This window comes from Anabrus simplex, chromosome 10 (assembly GCF_040414725.1).
Source record: "Anabrus simplex isolate iqAnaSimp1 chromosome 10, ASM4041472v1, whole genome shotgun sequence".
Lineage (NCBI taxonomy): Eukaryota > Metazoa > Arthropoda > Insecta > Orthoptera > Tettigoniidae > Anabrus > Anabrus simplex.
This window is the reverse complement of record NC_090274.1, coordinates 26,207,758-26,228,857: the sequence shown is the minus strand read 5'-3', so window position 1 is coordinate 26,228,857 and position 21,100 is coordinate 26,207,758. Positions and strand designations below refer to the sequence as shown.

At 36.9% G+C, this 21,100-nt stretch overlaps 1 protein-coding gene across 1 annotated transcript in view; it reads right to left on the bottom strand.

The window, feature by feature from the left end:
- Positions 1–21,100, bottom strand: part of LOC136882034 (transcriptional coactivator YAP1-A) — a 419,704-nt gene that overhangs the window by 17,132 nt on the left and 381,472 nt on the right. Inside the window, exons 5-7 of the mRNA XM_067154537.2 lie at positions 9,068–9,237; positions 4,812–5,004; positions 4,119–4,219 (exon numbers count right to left, since the gene is read on the bottom strand). Coding sequence (XP_067010638.1) covers positions 4,119–4,219; positions 4,812–5,004; positions 9,068–9,237 — 464 coding nt within the window. The remainder of the gene's footprint in view (positions 1–4,118; positions 4,220–4,811; positions 5,005–9,067; positions 9,238–21,100) is intronic.

The window sequence follows — 21,100 nt, the reverse complement described above, 5'->3', positions numbered from 1 at the left end:
TCAAAGTGCGGCCCTTGCGTCTTGAACCTTGTTAAGATGTCTCATGGGATGTGCTTGTTTATGTCAATGTGCTCAAATGACCGCAGTAGTCTATGTACCTCCTCACAATGACACATGGACGCACCGCTATTCACTTTGTTTTGACAGTTTAATGCATGGCTACACCTACAGATGGAGTATAACTTTGATTTGACATACCTTGAGTAGCTAAGGTCTCAAGGTATGCTGTACGACCATTGAAACCCCATCTACCAACTTAACATTCACATACCAGACGTTACAAAACATGTTCCCCATATTTTTTTTGAACTGTGTATTCGGAAAATATAACACGATTGCCATGACTTATGAAACGAGCTCCGTGTAAGTTATGAATACCAAAATGTTACAACTTCCTTCCTCAGTATTTCCTACAGGATATTACATCAAAGTCAAATTAAAAGTAAAGCATTTTTCAGTAATAAGATTAGTACTAAAAATGCCTGCTTTAGACTGCTACAGTAATGCAACACACACAATGATAGATCAGTGTGGGAAGATGGGAAAATTTAAGTTATAGTACACTACCAATTTTTACTGCCTGTCTCTGTTCAGAAGAAAGCTGAGGCCCAATAATTGGCACAGTAAAGATCAGTCTAAAGAGGACTCAACATCCACAATGGGTAGCATCACATAATTAGAATCTACCTCAAATAAAACTAAATCAGCTATTACTGTATCACATAATATGGATTGTCGAATAGTTTGTTCAACATTCAATTACTTGTTCCAATACTATGCTTCGGAATGTTATATTTCTATACCATATTCTGGAACAACGGGGGTAAATTAAAATTCTGTGAACTGCAGATTATCATTTGCAATCAGAGAATATTGTTTTATCACTGCACAACAAATGAAAAATCACAGCCCTTTGTTTCATTGGCTCAGTACAATTACACTTCTATATAAATTGTTTATAACTCCTCATGTGCAAGTCTGCATATGTCTTATTTGATGTATACCAATGGCCTAATTTAATTTTCTCAATTATAGTAGCGTGCAAATTAAGCAGAACCAGATAGAGGTGAATGTTCTCATAATAAAAGTCTAAAAGACTTTTGAAAATCAATTCTGCAATAACAGACGATCACACTTTAATAATTAACATGACCTTATTTGCTCTTCACATTTTGGAATTGATTCCACCAAATTTGTGCAAATGTTCTATATCTTCATTGTGAAACTGCACGTTGTTAAGCGAACAACGACCAAGGGACCACTTCAATGCTTTCTGTCCTCAAAGAAATTTGTTCACCTTTTCGATATCCAACAAGGTGGAAGATCTTGTTGAAGAACACTATCACCACCTGGAGAGAGTTTGCGTAATTCAAGCACTACCTGCCTTTGTACTAGTAACTGTCTATCATACCCATAACATGGACTAAATGCCCTGGCCTTTGTAAGTAAAATATCCCCAGAATATAACTTTTGGTGGATGTTTAGGTGCTTGTTGAATGTAGGTCGGTGACATTTCCTCCGATGTTTCTTTACACCATGAGGAACAGGTCGATCACAAACTTCGAAATGGCTTTCATCTGAAAATAATGACCTTCTGCCAATCTTCCAGAGTCCAGTCTGTATGGAGTTTATCGATCACTTTTGTGCACTGCGTCCATCAGAAGTTGCTTCTTTGCTCTGCTTTCTGCCTTCGACAGTCTACGCTGAACTGTTATTACATGAACATTTGGCCCACTCTGAATTAAATCTCGGTGTAGACCAACAGCTGAGAGGCTCTTCCTAATGAGTAAATGGTCTTCTATCGGTGTAGTCTTGCACTCTTGACACAGTTTTATTCCTTCATCGATAAAAAGCACCCAGTTTCTCGGTATTGCTTTTAAAATTGAATATACAGTAGAGTCTCGCTCATCCGACCTTCGCTTATCCGACATTCCGTGTTATCCGACACTGGTAGACTTAATTTGAACTTTTGGTGGAGACTAAATTCAGGCACACCCGGTGTGGAGGGTGCGTCCATGGGACAAGCACTGGCCTGACCCCTGGCGGTAGGACAGTGTTTTTTTTCTCAAGGACAGGTGCAGTGAGTCTTCAGTCATTGTTCATTGTAGTATTGGTTGGGTGCGAATGTTATAATTTTCATATCCTCTGTGAGTATAGCAAGTAAATGTAAGAAAGTGATTGTTTCCAGCGAAGACAAGTTGAATGCATTAAAGACACTGGACAAAGGGGAAATTCTTCAAAATGTGGCTTCAGATTATGGTGTTGGATGTGTTACAGTGGGAGACTGGAAAAAACAGAGGGAAGAAATTGAAAAGTAGTGCTCTACCAGAGCAGAGAAAAACATTGAAAAAATGTGAGTACGAAGAAGTGAAGCACTATTTCTTTGGTTATCTCAACACCGGGAAAAGGGTTTACCATTATCTGGCCCCATTCTGCAGGAAAAGGCAGTGTATTTCCAGAAGGAGTTTAATTAAGGGGACCTTAATTTTCCTGCCAGTGTTGGGTGGCTTGATCGGTGGAAAAAACTGTACGGCATTAGGCAGCTTAATATCTGTGGGGGAAAAGTTTCTTTTCGTAAGACATCTGGAATGTTTTCGTTCAATACTGCATGTACTGTACAATTGAATTGATAATTCCGTAAAACATGCCATTGTTTTAGTTCATTTTCAAAGTTATTCTGTATTATCCGACATTTTCGGTGATCCGACGTACTCCAGGTCCCGTTTAGGTCGGATAATCGAGACTGTACTGTACCATAGCCACATTAAGATCACATCGTGAAAGAATTTGTTCTTGTATCATAGAGGTATGCTCAGCTACTGTCACAATGTTTTAATGTTTCTGCAGAGTGGCATCAATTTGCAGTACAATAACATTTTCAGTACATGCTGAAAATGTATACAACTTTACTCGGAGACATTTAACTAGACTGTGTTATACAGAATGTCCAATAATGTTAGCATTACAGTACATATACAGTGCAATTCACTTGAAAACAGGGACAGTATTTAACAGAAAAACATTTATTTTGTCAAGGTTGGTTATAGAAAGTCTTAGAAACAATTACGTTCAGATTTTTCCACATTTGTGTATCAGATATTTGCAGGAAAACCAAGTATTTCATCTTCAAAAAGTTCAGTTGATCATTTCCCTGATCTAATAGTTTACATTTCAAGTAAGTAGTGAAAAAAAAAACTGGCAGTCTAAAGTCCAGCTGGGAATCGTACCATCCTTCAACAACATTTTTATAGCTCTGAATTCAAATCAAAGGTAATTTTCACAGCCATAACTCCTGTACAATGGAGACAATTCTCACCATTTTCCTTAAGATTTGTAATGTTTCGTTGCTGTGCATGTGAAAACCATCAAGTAAAATATTTCAGCTCAGAACTCCATACAGTAAGGTTTTGTCATCTATTGTATGAGTTATATAAAAGAATTTTTATTCTTAGTGGTACTGTGCTTCAGGTCAGTATTTCTCCAACAATCAATCAATCATCCATGTGGCAGATTCCCTATCAGTTGTTTTCCTTGGCTTTTCTTATATGATTGCAAATAAATTAGAAATTTATTGAACATCTCCCTTGGTAAGTTATTCCGATCCCTAACTCCCCTTCCTATAAACGAATATTTGGCCCAATTTGTCCTCTTGAATTCCAACTTTATCTTCATATTGTGATCTTTCCTACTTTTAAAGACACCTCTCAAACTTATTTGTCTACTGATGTAATTCCACGCCATCTCTTCATAATATGGTCACACAGCAATTTTAGCAAGTGCAACAATGATACATAAACTGATCTGCTATAGATGATTGGGAAATGGATCATTCAACAAAAATTTCATCTTTAGAAACATGTATAACAGACTCCATATTTTAAAACTCAATGGTACCTACCTATAACACATAAAAAAAGAATTTAATATCAACTGTTACCTCCAATAAATTTCAATTCATACTGATATCCTAGGGTAGCCTGCCCTCCCACTCCATAATTACTAAATAACCATTTAAAAATTGTACAAATTACGGACAGTCAGTAAACATTAGTAGGATTATATAAACCCATCTTCGCTCACTATTGACATGGAAAGTACACATTCCTGTGATAACCCACCTGCAGAGACGGGACGAGATCATCAGTCGAATCGATGTTATCACTGAGGGAGCTGATGTCAGGTCCGTCTAGTGTTGCCATGTCACTGGGATTTCCACCCTCTATTGACAAAAGAAGAACAATTTTATCAGAGTCAGAAAGACAAGAAAGATATAAGTCAGAGCTTAATTTAAGTGCACATCCACAATTATTTAGCATTTGATTTGAAAATATCATTAGTTTGCAAAATACAACATAAAATTATACACGAAAATTAATATATTTCATTCTTCTTCTATCACTGTGTTGCCACCCAAGCCCCTTTTTCTTCAATGCTTTCCATTGTCCTTGCATCTAATTCAAGGTTACCCCCCCCCCCCCCCTCCCAGTTCTCTTTCTATCGATCATTTCCTTGAAGGCTTTCTTTGCAATCCTCTCATTTTGCATTCACATCATGTCCTCAGTCTGTATTCTCTCTCTTCGGTCTTTCCTTAGGAACTTCATTTCTACTGCTTGAATCCTGCTCATGTTTCTCTCAATCAAGTCCATACATCAATAGCGGTACAAAATCAAACACACATCAAACATAATTTTCCATTAGAGTGAGATCAAGAAATAAATTAAGGACTTAATAATAAAAATGCCAATGAGAAATGGACGACAGTGTAAAAGAACTGCAGAAGAACGAAGACAGTAGCGAGTGAAGTTGCTTACCACTGACACCATCCATGTTGTCGTCCATGTTGGCCAGGAAATCTTCTGGTGTATGTGGCAGGGAGTAACTGTTGCCCATGCCCAAGCCACTGTCTGCAGACTCCTGACGAGAGTGATCAGTCAAGCCCGAGAGGAACGGGTCCATGCCTGCTGGAGGTAAGTCTGTTGTGCTCTGGCGTAGCATCATCTCTTGCTGCAACGAGAAGATAAAACCCCAGTAAATACAACAGAAACAGAATATATCTTTCAGGATAGGAATCACTTCTCACTCAGCCCATTTACGGAGTTATATAAGCGGCAGTCGAGTGAAAACCAAACACCCGCTACAACGTGACCACGGAATGGTTTTATTCAAAAGTAAGGCGTTAATACATTTACCCCACTGGGAGACGAGACAAATCAATTCCAGTTTTGTAAAAAGAGGTAGCTGCATTCATTGACATTGCTAGGGATGAAAGTTACATATACCAGAATGTTAATGAAAGTGGTCGCTTAGCAACCTGCTAAGTGCAGGATGTATTGTGGGCTAGGATAAGTCTTTGCCTGCAATTACTGAAGAGATCATTTAAAGATTTTATTTTATTATTACTCAAAGTTGGCTGAACTTGGAGACCTATCAATGTCTCACGATTCACCGGCAGGTAATTCCGGAGAAAATAAAACAAAAATGAAGGAAATTGGTCCAGTAGAACGGACGGACGGGTTTGCCAAAGCTCTTTTAATATATAAATAACCATGCACATTATCACATCTTCAGACTTTCCAGAACATGTGTAAGTATTATCGGTACACTTTATCTGGATGCATTTACACCCTAGTGCTGAATCGGTCGACCCCGGCAATCTTTGAGATTCGTACTGGCAACCTTTGAAACACAAACTATGAATCGCTTAAGCATCGTTGTGCGACATCTGGCGTACACTTTACGTACTCGTACTGTTGTTGTTTGCACAGCAAAGCCAAACTATAGAATTCATGCTAGGAACAAGATTCGCATTGAGAAATGTTATATAATGTGTATGTGACACAGTTGTTGGCTTAAGATAATAACGGTTTAGAAACGATCGATCGATCGTATTCTCGATTCAATTCAGATTTCATTTTCATTCAGTTGGCAGCACTACCAGAACCGGGACAGCTCCCTCCTTACTCCTCACCCCCGTACACAAATGCATCCCGATAAAGTGTACCGATAATAGTCATTAGATTTTATCATGTGACCACAGCAAGAAGTTAAAAAATGGCCGACATCGATGTTTCGTACCGTCAACGTGCTGTGATTGAATTCCTTGTTAAAGAAGGAATTCCTGCTGCTGAAATACACCAGACTCTCCAGTGTACAGTACTTATGAAGATGTGTCTATGGGTGCTAGCAGTGTTCGGAGATGGATGAAACATTTTAAAAGTGGAAACACGAGCGTCCAAGATCAGAAGCATAGTGGGCGCCCTCGAACTGCCTCCACTGAGTGCAACGTGAGAAGAGTTGATGATATCATTAAAGAAGAAACTGTGGCAAGACTTGCAATAGGAAATAGTGCAGTGCAGGAAATGATTTGCGAGTTAGGCTGTCGAAAAGTTTGTTCCTGCTGGGTCTCGTGTTTACTCACCACAGATCACAAAGTTCAGAGACAAACCATCACTCAGAACCTTCTTCAGAGATATGGAAATGATGGAGATGATTTTTTTAATGCGTAATGTTACAGGGAATGAGAGCTGGTTCCACCATTACAAACCAGAAACCAAATGACAAAGCTTGGAATGCCACAATTTTAATTCAACGATAGGAAGGGGAGGAAAAAAAAAAAAAAAAAGAACACTATTCTGCAACACGATAATGCCCGTTCTCACAACGCTCGTTTCACCAGTGAGAACATTGAAAAATTTTGATGGGAAGTTATGCCGCATCCTCTCTACAGTCCTGACTTGGCACTTTGTTTTGTGAAGGAGCGGATGAGAGGCCAGCGCTATGAGATGCGCAATAGGTCGTGAAGAGAGCAGTGCGTCAGTGCCTTCAGCATGTCGGAACGGACGTCTACCGTCAATGGATATTCAAACTTAAACAATGGTGGGGAAAATGTGTCCACAGGAATGGAGACTATGTTGAAAAATAAACAAAAGTGTATAGTTAATCAGTGTATTGAAATTATTGCACTTATTTTCTTAATGTTGCTCATGACTTTCAATATGGCCCTCGTAGCTCTCAGAAAGAGTCAATGACTAATGTGGCTGGCTTTAAGAGATTAGTGATGAAGTAGTGAAATTAATGTTCAATATTTGTTAGTATTATGAATAGGCTTTTTGTGACATTTATTACTTTGAGATGATGTTATTTATTTTTTTCAGACACATTTGTTCTAAGTAATGGAAAATAACAAACATGTGCAAATCCATCCAGAATTAATGTGTGGAGTGAAAGAATTGAGGAATGAGAAATGAAAATTAGTAAAGAGAAAAGAAAGACTGTTGCAATAACAATGGAGAAAAATTGAAGAGAGTGTGTTTGAAAGTGAAAGGCAGGCCATTGGAGGTAGCATTTAAATTCTTAGAATGTGCGATATCAGAATAAGCCATGAGATCAGTAGTACGATAGAGTGGTACAATTTGGATATAAGTAAAATAATACAATTTACGAACTTCATTTTGTAGATCCGTATTTATACAGCTAAAACTAAGAAACAATGTTAGGGTTTGGTCTACCCAATCAATACTGATCACTTTACATGTGAACTATTTAATTAAGAACATATTAAAAACATTTAGGGACATGTTTCGTCTGTATTTGAAACTTCATCAGCCATAAAATCACATGGTAGATTCTTCTTCTCCTTCTTCTTTTCTAGCCTATTTCAATCCACTGCTGGATATAGGCCTCTCCCATATGTTTCCATCGTCTTCGGTCTTGAGCCACTTGGAACCAGCGTGTTCCAGCCAACAGCTTTATGTCGTCGAGCCATCTCTTCTGGGGTCTTCCAATGCCTCTCTTGTGTTCCCATGGTCTCCAATGAACAATCCTAGAGGTCCCAGTCTTGTCGAGCTACGTGTCCTACCCACTGCCATTTTAGTCTTGCTACTCTCTCTAGGATGTCTGTTACATTAGTTCTTCTCCTGATGTCCTCTGAACGGATCCTATTATCTCAAATCAAATCAAAAACTGAAAAAAATGTAAGAACACAATGTCTTTTTAAAGACTATTTGGGAAATGCAAAAGATATAAATATATATACATTATTTACACAAACTGACCTCCCTTCTTGAAAAAACTTTTGTCTTCAATGTTAAAAAATTTAACTTGAAATTGACAAGCCTGCCATAACATCTCGTACAGAATCAATGTCCAATGTTGCTGTCCGTATTTGAAACGGAAGTTCCTTTTTAAACTACTGAGAAAACACAGGAGAATAAATATACCATATTTAAAGAGGTAGTTTAAAACTTCTTGCAAACAATCTTTCAGCCATGTTAAATATGAATGACCTCACTTGAAAAATGTTGCAAGCATTGTTGGAATCTGGTACTTTCAGTGTGTTGACTGGAGAGATCAAAATTCTGGCCTCTCCCCAGATGACAAATACCTGGATCAAACCTGCCAAGTTGGGGTCGGAAGGCCAGCACCTCAACCGTCGGAGCCACTCAGCTTGGAGAGCAGAAACATGAGTGGCCACCAGGGTCCAGGAAAGTGAAATACAGGCAAGTAACGCAAAGTATGCAGGGATAAACAAGAAGGGGTCATTTGAAATGAAAGTACAAGACATGGTTTGAGAAGAGTGATAGATGTATAAGAGGTGTTAGGACAAGAGTGGTGGAGGGATAGAAATTGCTGATTCACAGCCTGACCCAAACTTAATTGGAGGAAGGGGAGGGGGAAGAAGAAGAAGAAGAAGAAGAAGAAGAAGAAGAAGAAGAAGAAGAAGTATCTGCATCAGGTGATAAAGCCTCAACTAACACCAACGTATAGGAGGTTTAATGAGGTCCTCTGTTCAACTTCAGAGTGATGTCAAATGAAGCATGATGAAGTATTATTAGAATAAAAGTACAGGAGAAAGGGAAAATCCTGGAGAAATCTCTGTAGAGCACAAATTTTCCACAGATCTGCCATGATTTGAACACCACACAGCAGCGGGGAAAGGCAAGGAGGAAGTACCTTTTAAGTACAATGTCACTAACACTCCCACTCTACCTAAAACAAATTTAGTTCCTGGAAGGAACTATTTGTTTCAAATTTTCATTCTGCAAATACAGTGTATCGCTATACCCACCTGTCTCATAATCTCTTGCTGCCTTAACTTTAACCGCTCACGTTCCATCTGTAACGACTGGAGCCTGAGTTTCTGCTGGCAGGCCTGTAGAGACTGCGAAGATAATGGCTGTATCCAGCTGGCACTCTGTTGAGGCAACATGCCTCCAGGAGACCTCTGCAAATGGATGGCTGTAACAAACATATCCTGGTTAGAACACAATACCCAGGACTTTTACACAGCTTTACATTCCAAGCACTGATCATGCAGGATACTCCTGAAACAACTAAATTATTATAGCAATATATGTTAACCATTATTGAACATGTACTTCCAAACTGGCAGGATCAATACAACGAACAACAAACTTATAAAATACCCTTTTTGAGATAACAACAATCAACTCATTTTTATTTCACACCATAATGTGTGAACTGTCACTAAAAATACTCAACAACAACAACAACTAAAATGATGTCTACAAATGTTACAGTAAAGGCAATAAACTGTCTGGTTCGTTGGAAATATTATCTGATACAGTCGAACTTGCCCTAACAGACACCTTTATTCAACAGATATCTCACTATATGGACATTTTACAACGAAACAGATTTTATTTTACAAAAGACACATGTTAAATAAGCCATATTTTGACACTTTACGTGTTCCAGGATACTTCCTTTACACAAGACTATGCCATTCTTTCTCTTTCTCTTAAAATTGTTCTGCAAACATACGGAAATTCCTTTCGAATGTTCATACTATAATCTGTAATTTGATGTTAATTGAACTAAGAATTTGTTTGTCATGCTGAATCGTTATTCCCTTTGAGAATATTGCAGTAAAGAAGAATGCGCTAAATTTCTTCACTCAGCTGAATGACACTTCCCGAAACTGTAATGAACGTAAAGGCTGTAAAACCACTCGTAATAGGCAAATATTTAATTAGAAATTATTTAGAATAATAAAAATAAAGATGTTTACTTATATTTAAGGAAGACGTTCTTTGCCATTAAAATGGTGGATTAATTTTCACAACCATGTTTTATCGGACACCTCTCGTAACAGAGATTTTTCCACAGAACCGACAGTGTCTGTAGAAGAGAGGTTCGACTGTAATAACAATAAATTGTATGGCATCAGCTACCGAGTAGCAGACCTTCTCGAATGGTGCAATCTAGATCGCATATTTGACATTTCAACTGTGCTGTTGTCTAGCAACAGAAGCAAAATCCTACTGGACAGTTTTTATGGCTGTATTGATTTAATTTTGCTGGTTCATACAGAGTGAGCTGGCCCCACTGTCTTAGGGCAACCACAGTGACTTTTACTGAGAGGCCCCGGGTTCAATTTCCAGCCAGGTTTCGGATTTTGACCTGGATCTGACAGTTGGTTCAAGATCCACTAAGCTTTCGTGAGAACGATTGAGGAGCTTTCTGATGGTGAGATAGTAACCCCAGTCAAGAAAGCCAGAAATAATGGCCTGGAGGATTCGTCGCTAACTATACAATGCCTCATAATCCGCAGGCCTCTAAGCTGAACAGCAGTTGCTTCATGAGCCAATCGGGACTGTAATGCCACGAGTTTTCTTTTGGACACAAAGTGCACCACCAGAAATCTTTATACCAATGGCACAGATATTTTTGACTACTCCTCAAGAACTGTCCACCACAGTCACAATAATAACATCATCGGTTTTACGTCCAACTAACTACTCTTGCAGTTTTCGGAGATATTGAGGTGCCTGAATGCTATTCCACAGGAGTGCTTTAATGTGCCAGTAAATCCACCAACATTAGGCCGACATATCTGAGCACTTTCAAATACCAGCAGACTGAGCCAGGATTGAAACTAACAATTTGGGCTCAGAAGAGCAGCGCCCTACCATCCAAGCTACTCAGCCCAGAACTGAACCCACAAATTTGAAATCATGAGCTGGACACTCTCCCACTGATCCACAGAGGCAGCCATCCTCGTGGTTTCTCAGTTCAATAAAATGAAAAGAGAGTACCTTATTGGTGCAATGGCTGCTTACTGATGGTAGCATCAAGTCTACGTCGACTCCTGGCGACTGCATGGATGTAATGCCTGCAGATGTTTTGGTCTTCAACCATATACTTCAGTGACATGTTCATCTCCGAGACCCCTCCACCTTCCCAATGAATCAGAGCATCTCGTAATGTGTCCAAAATATGACAGCTGTAATCTTGTAATGAATATCTCAAGAGACAGATCTGGGTTGATCTTCTGAATGACCCATGCTTTTGTCATCTTGGCTGTCCAAAGGATACGCAATATCCTCCAACGCTGCTTACTACCCCAATGGCAGTGGCAGGATAGCCATAACAATATCAAAAGTTCTCGGACAAAATTCACACATGCTATAAGCATAACCAATTACTACCACATACCAAATCCCTAAAATAAGACTAGAAGATTATGCTGAATTCAGACTGGAAATACCCTGAAAATTATGTTTTGCAGTTCAGTAAGCTCAAACCCATGAATCTGAGATCACGAGTTGACACTCTACCTCTTGTCCACTGAGGCGACTTACTATAGTAAAGAAAATATGTAATTTCAACAGTCTACCTTGGTCAATACATTCGTTGTTGGCTGCAACTCGTATCCAAGTAAACATGTTCTTTAGCAGCCGACGGTCCCTCAGTAGAGGAAATGCTACTGAAACGCCATTACTCAACGGTTTACTCGGTGGAGAAGATGGACTTCAGTACGGTGGGTGAAGCGGAAGAGAAAATGCCAGGTGGACTGGCTATGAAGGCGCCACTCTTTTTTTCTCGAGTCAGCGGCAGTCCGTTGCAGTTTCGGTGTTTGACACCACATGTCTCATGCCTATGTAGCCGTGGTGAAGGATTCCAAAATCATAGTGTGTAAGTCACTTCCTGGCAAGCTGCGATCCACCTTAAACAAATCCACGCCAGTGGCACTTTCTTCAGCTGTCTCTTTTCAGTCCAATGGCGATGGAATGAGGATACATTAAATATTAATTTAAAACACATTTATTATTGACCAAGATGGACTACTGGAATCACATATTTTCTTAACTGTAGATCAATATGGAACAATTATGAGAATCTTAAATTGCAAGTACTATAGAAATGTTGTAGTTTAAAGCTCAAGTGAAACTGCTTTATATCCTGCTGCTAAAAGAATACAATGTGATTGTTTATACTACCAGTAACTTGTAGCCAGATAATACTAATATTATCATTTAGACTTTCACGGCCCGTGTAACTATTCATGAGTTCTATTTTTGGGCTTATGCCGTGTAAATAATTATAAACACACTCAACATTTCAAAAGGAACCTTGCCTTTCTTCTCTTTTGTCTCCTGATGAAGAAAGGCAAGGTTCCTTTTGAAACGTTGAGTGTGTTTATAATTATTTACACGGCATAAGCCCAAAAATAGAACTCATGAATAGATAATACTAACTTAAGTATTTCATACTTATCCATACACAGTGCAAGTCTCAGTCAAGTTGCAGGTTATTCCCTGTGCCATGTCTGGGCGAGTGCATGATAAAATAGCCGTCTGACTCAGTGATATCATAGTCTCAGCTAGTTTCCACACGGCGTGATTGCTTCTCATACAACAGTAATTGATCGATAGGTTTAATGCTTTTCATGGCTTCTGAATTAAGCGTTGAACAGCGCGTTTTCATGTGCTGTAGATTCTTTAATGCAATTCACACTGAAATTTTGAATATTCGTAAGACTCATTACAGGCTTATTTAACTGAAACATATGGACATCGCAATGTGTGCACAAAAAAATGTTTCCCCAGTCTGAACACATGAATTTTATACCACATGTTTTTGCATATTATGGACTTTTTCATAACTGCATAATATTTCTAGGATATACACATTTTTGATTTTCATAGGGAAATATGTTTTTAATATAATTAATTACCTTTCTTAATAATAATAATAATAATAGTAATAATAATAATAATAATAATAATAATAATAATAATAATAATAATAATAATAATAATAATAATAATAATAATAATAAAAAAATTACAAGCATATAAATTAAAGCTCATTCAAAGCTGCATCTCGAAAATATCTTTGGTTAGGGCCGGGGAATACCTAACAGGGATTGACCAGACCAGTAACGCCGGAGCAGTGTGCTTCTGCAGTGCAGTCGAGCTTCAATTGTGAATGTGAGTGGTTGGACGTTACTTTTTGGTCTCCGTGCATGTTACAGTTAAACTCCAGTGTTTGCTTGTGGAAAACCGCCCCGAGTGAAATTGCGATTATTTACTCACCACTATATACATGTACATATAAATGTCGGCACACTTATTACAGACAGGCTCTTCTTATTTTGTGTTGCATGTGAAAGACGTGTAAGTGTGGGTACTTGTTTTCAAGTGACATAACATTTGAAAATGCAAAACGTTTAAAAATTATTTTGCTAAAAGAGTGGTAAACAGTGTTTGCTAAAAAGTAAATATCCCAAACGAAGCTACTTGTTCAACTTCGAGGCCCCAGTTGTTAACCTTTAATAAGAACCCACTTTGAACTAGAACTTCGACTAGTACTGACATTCTCTTATAAAAATTACATCCTAAATTATGTGTGTTCTTAGAAACGCATATAAAACAGACTATACACACAAGTCTATGCTTTGAAAACATTCTGTAACATTAATTTATGAAAAACCAGTACAAGAAATTCATGATTCTATTAAAGATAGTCTAATCTGGGTTAGTTTTGATGAAACTTCAGATGCATGTAAACGATCTGCTGTTGGTACGCTTAGTCAAAATGAAATTTCAAAGGCTTATCTTCTATTAGTGGAAGAAATACAAGAAAAAAATCATATAACAATTGTGAAAGAGGGAATTAAGTATGAATATGTATTTTGTTCGTATCTGATGCTGCCCCCCCTAAATGGTTAAGGCAGGAGTGAGGGAGGAGGGCTAAAACTCCCTTATAATGATTCATGTAACATGCTTGGTACACAGAGTAGACCACATGAGTGGAACTGTGTGCTTAAATTTTCCTACTGTTAACTGTTCAAAATCAAGTGTAAAAAAAAAAAAGGCTTTCTTTAAATTTTCGAGTAGAATCAAGAAATTCCACTTCCTGCTGAACCGATCATTACGAGATGGAGAACCTGGTTAGAGGCCACCACATATTATTGCAACAATTTTTCACATTATTCAGAACATACTAAAGGATCTAAATGAAAATGAAGCATATTGTAGAAGTGACGGGTGCTATATGTAGCGAAACAATGAAGGAGGAATTAATTTACCACTTGTCACATTTCAACTGCTTTCCTACAGCCATCGCAGCGCTTGAAAGGAATGATGTACCACTTGTCACAAATACAAGTCTAATAGAAAATCTTGTAATAGAGCTTAAATCTGTGCCACGTGAAATTGCAAAGAAACTTGCATGCATTATATGAAAATCCGAGGTAACATAATTGCAATACACTTGTCTAGTAAAATGGAGATAAAATTGTTGGTCAATGAAGAAAAATTGTCACTGGAAGAAATAGCAAATTTTAAATACAGTACGTGCCTATGAGGTCTGTTGCAGCCGAACATTGTTTTTCTCAATACAAATCAATTCTTAGTAGCAGAGAATTGTTTCTATTTTTAAACATTAAAATGATTCTCTATGAATAATTTAAAACTGATATCAGCCACAATTTTTATTAAATGTTGTACTCCACAACACATTTCAGAGTCTGTCAGGTGACGACGTTTAAATGTTGCTCTATGTGATACAAAGCTGTTTTTTAAGAATATTATTCTATTTCATTTAAGAGTAGGGCTATGTGCATTACAAGTTTATAAACCTCTACATTGGGTCAATTCTGCTTGAGTGTCATCCCAGAAATATAAATTCAAACAGACTTGTGTATGTAAAATCATCTGTAAAAATTGTGAATCCTTTTACATTGGACAAACCCTAACAGGATTTGACATCACATTTCACGATCACCTGGCAGCACTGCGGCTACGCTGCACATCTACCTGACACAGGACATGAAGTATCAAATATACACCAGTTTACACACACATCTACATCATGGGATAAAATTAAATATTTTAGCAACTCTAGAAATAATTTACAGACTTCAATTAATAGATCATCAATGCATGTTCAATTACAAAATAGAAAATGAATGTTTATAAACAATATTAAACTTTAGCAGCAAATGTATGTCTCTGAGACAATACACACACACATGGAGCCTAGACTCCGAAACACATTTTGAAGTAGAACATTTAATTAAAATTGTGACTGGTAATAGTTTTAATTATTCAAAGAGAATTAATTCTCAGTGGTAGACAAGGCCTACGTAAAACATGATTATGTTTAAGATTAAATTGATTATGGTTATATACTACAATGGGAAGAATTAACTTCACTTAAGCAGCAGTTCCGGTCCACAAATTTGGTGAGTTTTAAAAGACATTTTTGTTCCTTTCTATTCTTATTTTTTATGTTAGATTTTCAACGTCAAACATAATTTCTTTTCATACTTTCTTTTCATTATTTCACCGTTTTTGTTAGGTTTTTAAAGCGTATTTCCCTGTTTTAAACAGCATACATAATTACATACATATTTTGTAATTTTTAATGCATAATTATCCAGGCCCTATTAATGAGGAAAGTTTTATTGTTTTTCTGCCTGTGTTTCAACCTAATTATCCATTCACCAAAGTTGATGGGTTTTCTACGGGTGTACGGTACAGGAATGGTTTGACAGTGACCACATTCTCATGTACCAACACAAAGCATGTAGGAAGGATGGTAACCCTTGTGGGACTCGCCCTGTACCATATTTTGTTGAACCCATAGATAAAATTGTAGATTTCAGGTACATGAAGACGTACTCTAATTATGCTGTATTTTTAATGTTAAAATAGGCTTTTAACCTTCAATGTACCACTCCTTTTAAACCATTTTATCGCTTCTAGATTTGTTTTATAGAGTGGTGCATGGATTCAAACACCTTATAACTTTTGTCTTCACGATGACATTCTCTTTTCCTTTCCCACTCTTGTGAACGGAAATTTGGGAATGTAACTTCAAAATGTTGAACAATGAACAGCAGATTAAACTTAGTGAACTTTACTTTGCAAATCAGTAGTCCATTATTCTTACTTATCCTCAGATTTAACAGTCTTGGACTTTCTAAACTGGGGACATCTCAAAGAACACACCTATGTCACTGAGGGTCTCAGGACAATATTTGGAGAAACTCCCGATAAAATTAAGAAAAATGTTCTGAAGAGAGCTCGACCTTTGTGAGGCTGTGAATCATAATCATTTGAAAGACATCATTTTTAATAAGTAGTGTCTACACATTTCCAAGGCATATATGTAATGTGTATAGCAGAAAAGATTAACATTTCTATAAAAACAAACTTCGATTCCAATTAATGTTTGTTTCTATGCCACTGGTACTTCTCTCAAAATAATGAACTGATCAATAAAAATCCATATAACATACAGTATTAATGATTTTCCAGCTACAGCAACATTGGCATTATTTCTTTATGTATCTGTATCACTTTCTAAGTGAGCAATCCTCAATTTAAACAAAAAGAAAGGAGTGAAAGTTCCTTTAACTAGAAACAATGTGTACATATTCTTACAAGGAAGATCCAATTATATCGAAAAATAAACACCACGATCAGTTTTCCAGTGTAAAATCAGTAGACTTCTGGGAGACTCCCATGTACTAACTAGTATTACCCTGCATGTGGATGTAGAGTTTCCGAGTGCTAAGTCAATATTTAGGTTCACAATGTATTTGTTGATCAGTACAATAATTCACAATATGAGAAAACATGAACTATTGATGTAAATTTGCTGAATGCTCCAGAAGCTTGTAGGAGCCACAAAGAGGGCATACGATGAGACCCCACACTGTATTTTAACACATTAGATGACTAATTGCATGCCATATGCATGCATAAAATAACCTTTAATGCTTTTACTGCAGAGTATAGCTAATTCTGAAGGAAAAACACAGTTAAAACCAGCCAGGATGTTAGTCAATATCTGTCTGTTGCCAGGATTGTGATCTGGTACATGCTTAGGCCAGTGGCATTTAACGGTGTTTGAATGGGACATCTCCACGTTGTTGGCTTCCAGCAGGTTAAAAAGCTCCAGAGCGAAATTCCTACACCCATGGAACATTAAAACTGTTCAAGGCCATAGTACGACAGAAATCTTACAGTATTTTGTGAATGGTAATCTTTCTTCCTCCTAGTAACCTAACTCTTAACACACTGTTAGCTTCATAGAGACATGACTAAATACGGGATCACTTAAAGGAATTCCAAATTACACTGTTACAGGTGAATGAAAACAGTGATTTCTCTTTTTAATAATATAAAAATATATAGTCACACAAATTTCTTCTTTCAAAGACACAGTGCAAATATTCAGAAAGAGAACTTTCATTTGAGACCATCTGAGCACGATTGGTTTAACCATTCCTTCAAACAAAGTGTGAAAAAATCACTGCTCCGTAATAAGTATATAAATAGTTTAGAAGAATGGAGTTCAACATTAAGTGCAGCATGTTGAAAGCAACCCTTTAGTGTTGAGTGGCTATTCATTTTGTGGTCAGTGCCACGCGAGCTCTGGTTTTATGCAAGTCTGAACCACAAGCAAATTTTTTTAATTCATGTACATTCCAGGATTCAAAACGTTGCCACCTTGCTGAGAAGTCAGTGCCTATGGCACACTCTGCAGTATGCTCAATAGACTAGATCACATTATTGCCTTTTAGTAGGTTAGTCTCTCCTCAACCATGAACAGAATCAAACCACATGCCAGAATACTGCATGTACAAAATGTAATAGAGGTCACAACAGACATCAGAAAGGCTTGGTTTCAGCATATTACTTGTGCTCTATCTAGGATTTATCATAACATTCAAGACAAATATATATATTAATAATAGGAGAGGTGAGAAGATGGAGTGAACAGTCTGACACGGAGATGACACACCCCCGTGAAGATGTTAATGGTAATGAACACGTTCAAATATAAAACAGCCTTGCATAGTTGAGAATAATGATTCATAGGGGATGATATAAACTCCATAGCATATATATCTTGTATGATTTGTTTATATTGAATTTCTAACGATTTTAGCTTTCATTCGAAACTTGGTTAAATAAGCCCAGAAAAATTATAAATCAAGCCTCTAAAAGTTTAATAACAGATAGTTTATTTAATGTCTTTCTTGTTTAGTTAGCATCTAGAAATCATGTATATAGTTCAAGACGATTTTGTTTTGATTTGAAGTGATCTGAGGAATCTGAAGACGCCCACTTTGTTGGATGAAAAATATTATTCAAAGTTTAATAACATTCTTTGGACAGTTTCTATATCTTACCTCTTCAAAATACAGCTCATGCTCATTTATTTCAGAATGGTAACCCAGCTGAATTTTACTCAAACTCTAAATAAGCAAAGTAATAAAGAAAAATGTTTTCTATACAGGAAGATCTGTTTGTTGGTAAATATCTGTCTCAGTTCTAATAGTTCTTTTTTTTAAATAAGACATTGAAAAGTAAGCAGCTGTATTATACAGGAAGTAACAATAAAGTACAGCCAAACTTTTGGGTTCAATTCCTCACATGTAGAGGAAAATAATATAATATATGGCCATGGATCTGTAAACACTTTTTGTCCATGTTAGAACTCATTGGTTTAGTGTAAGAAAAGGCCCAATGGCCTTAACTATACCAATAAAGACATTTATCTATCTAACTCACTTTCTACAAATCTATGTAGTACATTAATAATGAGAAACACACAAGACCAGAACGTACCAGCATAAAACATGAAAGTCTTTCTTACATGGAATATTTAAAAAGCCCTCCACCAACTCGCCATCATTGTGTCCAGGACTCAATGCAATAATCATAATGATATTTGTTTTTACATCCCATTGACTGGTGGCTGGTGCAGAAAATCAGTTGTGTGCTGTAACCCAAACCCCTTCAAAATTAAATCAAAATATTTAGAAACATGTGTGCTTTTCAAGAGGCTCTCCACTGAGTTTTCCACACTGAACAAACACGCTAACAACCCCAACACATATACACATTCCTCATGCAAAACTAATTAAAAACACAATAACACGTGCAATAATAAAACATTCACGAACTTATAAACACTTGGTGTGAGCGCGCAAAAACAGAACTTATCAATGTTACCAAAATCACTGAAATAAAACCAGTAACGTCGTAATGCAAAATTATACGTTATGTTGTTATAGTGAAATTTATAAACTAGGACATTTTGTAATTAAAGAAAATCACAATATTATGTCCTTATTTTGACAACATAAAAAGTACAATTTTTACAATTTATAGATTTACAAATGTGGCTATGAAATAGCCAAGTTGAGAGTATTAAAAGACCTGGCAGGAACAGCTGATGGCTTCCTCTACAGTATTTTGTTTTCCCGTTTACTTTGAGCGATCCCCTCTTAAATACTACTGCTGAATCATTTTGGTCGAAATGCAAGTGCAACCAGTGCTGCCTCTCCGTGGTTGAACGAAGACTCACTGTGAAGTCTTGGCTGTTGTTTCCACAGCACATCGGAAAAGTTGCACACGGATGCACAAAAGGCAGAGTTCTGGCTTTCTGGCAAAAAGCTTAGAAATTCTCGCTGAGCTGTGATCTGCAAAGCACCCGGCATGGAGCACACGACTAGTTACCTGGTTGTGAGGGGAGTTTAATGATTTCCTGTTCTTTGGCTGACGTCTTTTTCAATGCACTGTATTTGATTGTAGATAATATTTTTAAAGTAATTTATTTTTCAAATAGACAATGTGTTGCAGCACATGAGTTCTTTTTCGTGCCAGTAAATCTACTGACGCAAGGTTGACATATTTGAGCACCTTAAAACACCAATGGGCTGGGCCAGGAGTGAACCTGCCAAGTTTAGGCCAGAAGGCCAGCGCCTTAACCATCTGAGTCACTCAGCCCGGTTATTCAATGCAATGGCGGCTTGATGCATATAACGAGGGCATTTTGATCATTTCATGTAACAAATACTCCATATGGTACGCTGATTTCCCAGAGTGGCAGAAAATGAGTTCTAAAATCTTATTGTTACATCTTGTATACAGCTTTTGAATTATACTGAATACTGACAAAATAAAACTACCTTAAAATAAACCCACATTCAAAAATCACGCCTAATATTTTTAATTTGAATTTTAAAAACACTCCTAATCTTGCAAATGTTAAATAGAATCTTGTGACATGATTATATTTGCATTAAATATATTTTGTTGTTACTCGTTTTTAAGACTTGTTTTTAGAACAAGTTGTTGTACAAATTTTCTGTCATATTGATGAGTAGGGCCTGGGTGTTTATGACATTTCTTTATACTATTTCCACGGAAAACACAAGTTAAGCATGATTTTATCTACGGTGACTAAAATTATGCAATTTTCACGGGCCATATAAAGTCATATTTTGGCTCTTTTAACAGTTTTTGTCTTTTTCTGGTAATTTTTCATGTTATGGTCATATTTCCCCATGAATTTTGGTTTTTTCATATCTTCATCTTTTTATTCCATTTTTGCATACCTGCGTTCAGTCGTCTCAAAGACGGATTTTTCATATCTCCTAATTGTTGTCTGTAATTGCTTACTATTATCTTTCTTAGGAATATATATTTATATGAATTAGGAAAGTAAGCTGTATAGAAAGAGACAGATGTGTAGAAACGACAGAAAGGTGAACCTCAATTGAACTCCAATGATTTGACTTATTTCAAATACGGCCCAATAATATCCTGCGATGTGAGCGGCCTTTTTCCTGTTACGAGTCAATGTTGTGTGAAAATAGAAGCTCGTTCCTATTTGAAAACTTTTAAATGTATGTAATTTGCTATTGTAATTCTTTCTGATCGCCCATCAAAATGTGATATTTATTTCATTCTGCGCAGTGTCGAGAGTTACCTCTGGATTGAGTAATTACATAAATTCAAAATGTAATAATAAATTAATGTTATTACTT